Source organism: Montipora foliosa, chromosome 13 (assembly GCF_036669935.1).
Source record: "Montipora foliosa isolate CH-2021 chromosome 13, ASM3666993v2, whole genome shotgun sequence".
NCBI lineage: Eukaryota > Metazoa > Cnidaria > Anthozoa > Scleractinia > Acroporidae > Montipora > Montipora foliosa.
Window position 1 is genome coordinate 27436604 of NC_090881.1, and position 8719 is coordinate 27445322.

The window sequence follows — 8719 nt, forward strand, 5'->3', positions numbered from 1 at the left end:
TATATGCATGCTAGCATGCAGTTCTTTCCGTAACCTAAAGGAATAAGTTGGGGAGTCTGTCGAGTTGAGTCTGTCATACACCAGGTACCTACCATGGAACCGGGTAACTACGCTGACCGCCCTTTTATTGTTGCACAGGCTCTAGTTCTTCCCTTCCACTCTCTCATCGAATTATGGCTTCGGAAGTGAGTATAAGGGAAAATCTTGTTCCATCCTTTCTCCACCGGTGATTTTTTGCTCGAATTTCGGGAATAGAGTGTCACCGACAGTGCTCTAGTGTTTCTCTTGAATGAAATGTCGAAAACTATGGGTTGTGTGTTTGAATTTTCGTTTTTGTCATTTGCATAACATGGCGTCAGAGCTTTCAATTATATTTTTTTTACCTTATTTCAGGAAACCAGAGAGTCAAAAGTGACTCAGTTTACACGGTAAGTTACAAAGACTTGACCAAAAACACGCAAAGTATTTTTTCTGTGGACATAAAAGTAATAACTTACGAATTTCGAGGGGTCACTATTAAATCATCCATGTTCCAGCATTGCAAATGACTGGTTTTCCTGTCTGGTTTGACGCCCTTCTCTAGAGGTGCAGGCTGTGATCCATACTTCATATTGTTCGCCCTAATTGTAATTTTAGACGAAAGATATCGAGACAGTGAAGTTGGAGCTCACAGAGTATGGGAATAAAAGGAAAGGAAAGGAACTTTATTTAAGTGTCTAGTTGATTTAGCACTAGAGCACTAATTGGGGACACTGTAAAGTTAAATTAGCAATTAACACAACAAGTCAAATGTTGGTTTTTGATACATTAGTCTTACTACAGAAGATCCTACATAAATACATACTTTTAATTGATATAGCAGGTTGAAAAAGATTAGGGCAGCCATAGGTTGATTTGGACCTGCAACGTAGTTTTGAATGATATACAGTTATAATAGAAATAAAAGTAAATTGTTTAAAATTTTAGTAAAGTTAATACACGAGCCTCGATAGATAGCCCTGCATGCGATTCAAGTTGTAAATATTGCCTTTTCACCATGAACAATCAGGTCAGCTCACCTGGCTGTATATCATGTGTGTTCAAGCACCAAATTGAATGAAGTACACAATGAAGTGCTTGTTTTTGTTAGCACTACTAAAAGTGAAGTTAAAATTAAAACAAATGGCCTATATTCTGTAATTAAACTACACTATGAGTCATTTATTAACAAATTTTCTTTTCAGCTTGTACACAAAAGGTATTGTTCTTGGCTACAAAAGAGGCCAAAGAAATCAGCAAACAAATACCTCCCTTATCAAAATTGAGGGGGTGAATGACAAGAAGGAAACTGCTTTCTACCTTGGCAAACGGCTTGCATATGTGTACCGTGTCAAAAGGAAACGTTCAGCCAAAGGAGAGAAAAAACCAAGAAACGTCTGCGTGATGTGGGGCAGAGTTTCCAGATCCCATGGGAACAGTGGTGTCGTTCGAGCTAAATTCAAGCGTAACCTTCCACCACAAGCTATGGGCAAGATTGTTAGAGTGGTATGACTTCTTTTTGCTTGATTTCTTTTATTTGAAAAGTTGCCCATCCAATGAGCTGTGATGAAATTGGTTGATTTTATTGAAATGCTTCAATTGAGCATTGTTGATGCTGCACTACACTTGAACAGAGCTCAGTAACTACATATACTATCTATAGTTACAATAATGGTATTTTTGTTGGGTTCATAAGTAAGTCAGTCCTGATAGTGTTCAGGATAAGAGATATGTGAATTGTATGTCCCAGTGCTTTTAATAAGTAGTGTCCTCCAACAAAAAGGATCGGGTAGGGAGGCACAGCACTTGGCAGAGTGGTGAACAGGCTGGTCTACTGATTACAAGGGTCATTAGTTCGAGGCTACCTCTACTATTGTGTTGTTTCCTCAGAAAAGAGACATTTTTCCATGGTCTCTCTTCACCCAGGTGTATAAATGGGTACCAGCAATATACTGCTGGGGGGGGGGGGGGGGATAACCCTGCAATGGACTAGCATCCCATCCAGGGGGGAGTAATAATTCTCCCAGTTGCTGGCAAAACTGGGATAAGGTCTGGCCGTATGTGCCCTAGTTGGCTCATGCAAGACTTTACCTTTTACCTTGCTACACTCAGAAGTCAGACTGCTTTTTCCCCAAATTGAAAAAAATAAAGACAGATTCTTTCAAGCCTACATGTAAGATCATTAAATTTCATTTTGGCAATGGCAACATGAAGGTTGTCAAAAGGTCATCATCAATGAAAAATTTGCTTTGGAATTGTGGTGTTTAGAAGTGTTATCTTAAAAATGGTATAACCCAAACACCCCTAGAGAAAGTGGCCATTAGACCCCTTCTTGTGTTTTCAGTCTTGTAAGAGCAATCATAAATTGAACCCCTCAGTGGATATATGATTGACACCACAGGTGTTGAGTTTTGTCAGATAAGTGAGGGCTGATGTCTGGTAAATGATGCATAGTAATTTTGACATGGTCACTCGTCTGTTCCTTTGCAGATGCTGTACCCTTCAAGGATTTAATTTTTTTAATTCTTGTACCTCCCTGCTGTACAGAAAATAAAGTGCTCTTGCCATTATGAGTTAAGTTTTGAACTTGTCTGTGTATCATCCTTCTGCAACCTCTCATACCCTCATGTCATCGTCCCAGGAAATTCTCTGATCGTTGGATCGCGCAGATCGGGAAATGGCCCATGAAAGGTTTCGAACAGGGGTGGGAATTCCTGGAAATTGACCACTGACTTCCCAGAATCACTCCAACTGTTATATACAGCACGGCCTCTCTCTCACCGCACTTGTTAACATACCTCATTGAAGACCTTGCGCACCTCAAATAATCTATTTTAAAATTAAAAGAATTGAGCTCCAGTTCAACGAGAAACGCATTCTTGAGCTTGTCTGATCTAAATTTTTTAGGTCAAAGCGCCGTTCTTAAAACGGGTAGCTTTTCATTGGTTTCTGTTCTCGTTGCTTAAGAGAGTCATTGAAAACTAAGCTCCAAACATCAGGAACCGGAACCTAGACGTAAATATCCAAAATTAGCGCTCACACGGGGGGTATTTTCTGTCAGATTTTAATGGAATTCCGAGGTTCCCTCAAAAACCACGATGTCAGGAGGTGTTTAAGGTCTCTGAGACGCATGGAAAACGCCAACCGGGCATTCTCCCGTAAAATTTTCCGTTGCCGTCGTGTGACAATTGGAGAGATTAAGCATCGCATTTACGGCAAACGTCGGACTAAAGTTTGCGTTTTGCCAGAAGTGGGAGAAACTCGTTTAATATGTGCTCATTTCTTGCGTGTCAGCAGAAGGTATCAAGTAACTTTTCAAAAGAAAGAGACGAGTTAGAATAACATAATTTTCATGCTTTTATGACAAGCAGCAGCCCATCGTTTCGCGTTTACCGTTTCACGTAAACTCGATGCTTAATCTCTCAAGATCGCCCCACAAAAACTGAGTATCATTAAAGAGCCAAATAAAACGCAGCACCAACACAGTTCTGAAGAGAGTGTTTTTAAAGTCGAGTTGAAAGCCTTTGGTCAAAGCCTGTTGGACTCCTTTGTACAGCGCATGGAGGCAGCAATAGTTGCATTGGCTTGCCAGCGATAAATTAGTGCGAAGGCAATTATTATGATGTCACAAATTGCGCACGTCATAACAATTGCTGCTCTTGTCATACTTTGAAATATTTTATCAAGGCGCGTGATGGAATTCAGCGCGAGATAAGGAGCTTCTGAACAACTATTTCACAATGTGATGTTTGTCGGGAAATCCCCCTTCTAAACAAGAAGGGAGTTCGGAAATGAGCTGTGTTTTTCTAATATCGTAGTAGCTCCAAGTTTTGTGTGACAAACTGTTGAAAACCACAATGTCGCGAGGGCACGGCAAAGGAGAAAGGAAAAGACGAAAGCAAAACGTTCCGATTAAGGATCTCGAACTATCAATGGTCTCCCTGTTAACCAGGGAAGAGGGAAATCGGAGAAAGGACTATTTTTTACCTGGACACGTGACCGAAAGCGACAAAAGCCAGGAAAGCTTCCCAAGTATCGATGAGGACCTACCATTGTCAATACATGCAGTTGGAATTGGAAATAACTCAAACTACATCGGTCAAGAATTTAGTGGTATCACTGATAGGATATCAAAGGTAGATTTTTGAATTACTTGTCCGCTTGGCCTTCATAAGGCATAAGGGCGTGTCTATCGCAGACAGAAATAAGTCTTTCCACTCTTCCCACATACAGCTAGGGTCGTAACATCTCTTAATGCAGGATGCCAACTACAGCATTTGAGCCATTGAAGAGTTATCGATGATTTGTTCATTAATTTCTTTAGAACTTGTGATAATTAAAATTGAAACTTTACAGCCAATATTGAAGGCAACTTGGCCAATTGGTTTCATCGCTTACCTGAGTTAGTCCATTCTGGGCTGCACTTGTAACTAGCCAACTGGTTCAGTTTGCCTCTGGCCAGTTGGGATTCTCAAAAAAAGTTGCCCTTTTCTATTGTATCTCTGTTTGTTTCATTGGCCTTTAAAAGTGGGGAGTCGGGTCAATTGAATACTAATTATTATTAACCGTGAGCTGCGGTTGGGTTAGTATTGGTGATGTGAAACAAGATACAATGTCAGGTTGATTAGCATTGAAGAACGCCTTCAGATGCAATACCAATAAGTCCGATGATAAGCTGTTTCAACCAAAAAATGTACTGACATTTAATTGTAGCCTGCTCGCAGACTAATTTAATTGCGCATACATTTTTCTTTGAATGCAAACCGGAATTCATGTGCGCGAAGAGAAAATGTTCGACTCTTTTAGAATCTTATTTGCCTTGTGACGTTTTAATGTGTGAGAATCGTTTTGGGGTGAATTTAGAGGTGTAGACCAAGAAGTGACCACAAATGTTCTGCTGAAGTATCACTTTTCTGCCCTTTCGTATCTTCCAGCTGCTGAGTGATTATGAAGATATGTATATAGACAAAGATCAACAGGTGAACTTTTTGTCATTAAAGTTATTAATTATTCTAAAACCATAAGTGTTTTAGTCCAATAAGATTTTGCTGAGGTATCCTTCAGTATCAGCATCCAGAATCTCTAAAAGCGAATCCGGAGTGTCTGACTTTGTCAGTGAGTGGCTGCCTTTCTTAAGTCTTCATTGAAATTCTGAAGAATTGTTCACATGATTTGAATCGACAAGGAAAATAAAACTTGTCTCTTTCGTTTTTTTTCAGGGATATGCCATGATGCAGGAACAGCTTAGTGGGCAGGTATAAAACTACTAATAAATTTGTCTTCTTCCCTCTTGCAACGCATTTGCAAGGTAAATAGCTATTGGCCGTATTTATACCAGGCGACTAGTATAAATACGGAAAATAAGGTGGACGAATTAAACGTCAGACTTAACTGATTAGAGTGTAATGTGAAGTGCTAAGTTTCTACCCCATATCAACCATGTGAGCGTTAGCCCTACTGATAAAAATGGGCCCACACAAGGACAGAGAAAAACTCTGAACAGGGTGGGAATTGAACCCACGACCTTAGGGTTAGATCACCGCTGCTCTAGCTACAAGATGGAATTAAACGTCTCAATTTAAGTGCACCTAAATGACGCATTTAACAGACGTCTAAGCCGTCTAATATAAAGACGAGGTGCACTAAACTGGGACGCACTTAGCAATAAAGGGCACACAGTCTCTTTGGTGATTAAATCCCGGTATCTTTTGAAGAAAATCATAAATTTGATTTCTAGCCGTCGAAGTTAAGTGCGTTCCGTATTTATATTAGTTCCACTTACGCCCAGACGTTTAATGCGTCTAGACGTCTTATAAGACGTCCTCTAGTATAAATACGGCCAATGTCTTTGCAGAGAGTTCGCTCTCGGGACTGGTCTTGCGTTGGTGTCGCTATTCGCGGTAAATTAATGAAGGCATGAAGCGTTTCGATGTTGAATTGGGGATACTTGGGAAAAAGCGTAACAGGAATCGAGCTAATGACCTTCCGATTATCATTTTGGAGTTATTCTAAAAATCTATGGGATTCCGAGGTAAATTCCAGTTTTCAGCTTTCTTATCAATTCAAAGAGTATTATAGAAAAAAATGTGTTAAAAATAAGATATAAACAAATGCGTTTCAACCTAGTTAACTTAAATCGCTATTTGTCATGTCTTTCCTCGCAGTTTGCTATGGAGAGCTTACTATCAGACTACAAGTCTCTGTGCCGTGAAAGAGAAGATGTAAGTATCACTCGTATGATGACATTAGGGCCGTTTATACGTGAGAAAATAAGCCGCGGCTTACATATAAGACGCGAACACCCCGTATAAATGGTACAAAATCTACGTTCACGGCTTTCTCAAGCCGCGGCTTATCCTGGCCGGGGAGTTTATACTCGTATAAATAGTTCCTTTCGCGTATTATGTACGCCGAGGCCAGAGTAAGCCGCGGCTTATTTTCTCTCGTATAAACGGCGCTATTATTCCTTTGCTCTTTTTTTACTTTTGGTTACATATAGCAGGTAGGGTCTTGAATAGAAAATAGAACTAACATTTAAAAAAAAATGAACAATTTTTGGCATTTATTTCTACTTTGTTTTTTTCTTTCGTTTAGCTGCTGAATTCCCTGCAAGATGTAAGTGAATTTTCTTCCATATCTTAGTCCATCAGCATGGTTCAACGTTTTCCATATATTCTTAAGTCGCGGGCAGTGTGATAAGCACATTTTGGCCAATTGTTTACAAGGAAAACAAACCGAAGGAAATTAGTTCACTTTGTCACACATGTCCGCGTAGGAAACTGGTTTTTCAGAAGCAATGTTGAATTCAATCATGAGACAAACAAAACAAACAAACAAACAACAAGCAATGTTGAATTCAATCATTAGATCGGGCTTGAAGGAACGATTCCGACCGCGCGTAATTCTGTGGTTTATCGGTTAACATGTGATCTCTTTCTTTGTTAGTCACTTGACATGGACGAGGAGGACATACTGGATGAGGTAGCCTGGTGACTTTTGTTATTTGATAAATACCGGAAAACTGGACAAGACAATTTTAACTCTTCTTTTACTGAGTCAGAAACTTTCACTTTATTCTCATATGTCTATTCTTAAGTTATTGTTTAATTCTTTCTTAATAGCTTGAACACATGAACAGAGAAAATATTCAGTCTGTTGATATGGAAGGTGCCCAACAAGCAATACAGTAAGGATACAATAGATTACATGCAACAGACCTAATCATTTTCGACGAAACACAATGAACCAATAAGAACTCAGAACGTGAACCTGAGTAGTACATAGAATAGCAGTTCTATCATGTGGATCGATCCTCATGTCAAGATCCTAATGTCGTTATGCAACTCTTTGTCTATGTGCAATCATCTACAACGGTCCCGTTCAAATTAGGGAGCTTAAGCACGCGCGTTTTTGAGACGCTGACGGCAACCGGAAGTGAATATTTCGCACGCCAGGATAGCGGTCTAAACCAGATTTTTATACTAATTATCTCTAATGGAGAAAAGATACTTAACGATATAAATGTGGTTGTGTGAAGACAAGTTAAAAAGAAAAGTAGCTCACTTTCGTTGCCGTCTGCGTCTCAAAAACGCGCGTGCTTAAGCGCCTGTAATCAATTCATATCTGCCTCCTCTTCAAAGCGAGTCTAAGTGCAAAGTTTTTGTGATGGTAATTGGTTCTACTTTACAAATGAATGAAAACTAATTTTATACGAAGCATTTCAGACTCGCTTCGAAGAGGAGGCAGACATGAACTCGGAATTGTGAGGGTTTCGTTCACGTTAGTTCTTACCACGTTTATCTATAACGAAGGCCCCACTGAGTCATTTTAGAAAGGGTTTTGAAGTAATTTCGAAACGAAGGGGCGGCTATAAGATGACCAAAAGGCAAGGAAAAAAAGAAGAACCTTAGATTCTCGTCGTTGCAGCGACTTTATCAAATCCTCGCGCAAAAAAAAAAAACGTAAAAAACAGTGTTTGCCACCCAGCGTACGGGTAAAGAGTAACTTGAAAAAAAGGGGGAAAGGTTTATCTGGGATCATTGAAAAAGAGATATTTCATCTGCATAGGCTGGGTAGTGATCTATTAGTCTAAGAAAAAGAAATCAATTAAGTATAAGTTCAGTCAAGCACTTTCTACAAGGGATAGTATGTATGGAGAACATTGATTTCAGCAACATTTCCTTTGTGTTTTTTCGTCTTTACAGAGATACTCTCCGAAATATTAAGAGCACTACTGATAAACTGCAGGATATGAACAAGCAGATGGTTACATTAACGCAAAAGGGTGAAAGAAATGAGAAATTAGAAGAGTATGTTCAACTTATTTATTAACACGAGCTATTGTAGCAAAAACGGGCAGATTTTGATTCGTAAATCAAAAGGGCTAAGGGTCTTTACAGTGGTTTTGAGTTGAATGGCGTAGCAAAAAAAAAAAACTGTCAAAAATGTCGGGCATGTAAGCAAATATCAAGAGAAAATGAGGGGACAGAGAGGGAGGGTCAAGGCGTTGGCCGGGATATGTTATGTCCACGAAAGTTATTTTTAGACGAGCGGAAGTCATTGTTCTAGGGGAAGTCTGTCTTCCGAGACGTCCGCATGCAGTCTTGCTTCGCTCTCAGGTTCTTAGTGAAAAGAGAAAATGATGGCGCACGTGGAAGGCTTATGAATATATATTTTCTTTCAAACATCGGACCGAGGTTGG

General features: G+C 39.6%; 2 protein-coding genes across 2 annotated transcripts in view; both read left to right on the plus strand.

Moving 5' to 3' along the window:
* The first annotated feature begins 70 nt into the window (after positions 1–70).
* LOC137983934 (large ribosomal subunit protein eL33-like) lies at positions 71–2591 on the plus strand. The gene is made up of 4 exons (XM_068831089.1): positions 71–185; positions 394–428; positions 1224–1524; positions 2509–2591. Exons 1-4 carry the CDS (start codon positions 174–176, stop codon positions 2530–2532), a joined length of 372 nt encoding a protein of 123 aa, XP_068687190.1. The 5' UTR covers positions 71–173; the 3' UTR covers positions 2533–2591.
* A 1475-nt stretch (positions 2592–4066) lies between these two features.
* The window catches only part of LOC137982714 (myosin-2 heavy chain-like), a 19823-nt gene continuing 15170 nt past the window's right edge, over positions 4067–8719 (plus strand). Inside the window, exons 1-8 of the mRNA XM_068829855.1 lie at positions 4067–4154; positions 4953–4997; positions 5238–5273; positions 6183–6239; positions 6613–6633; positions 6964–6999; positions 7140–7204; positions 8223–8327. Coding sequence (XP_068685956.1) covers positions 4974–4997; positions 5238–5273; positions 6183–6239; positions 6613–6633; positions 6964–6999; positions 7140–7204; positions 8223–8327 — 344 coding nt within the window. The 5' untranslated portion in view covers positions 4067–4154; positions 4953–4973. The remainder of the gene's footprint in view (positions 4155–4952; positions 4998–5237; positions 5274–6182; positions 6240–6612; positions 6634–6963; positions 7000–7139; positions 7205–8222; positions 8328–8719) is intronic.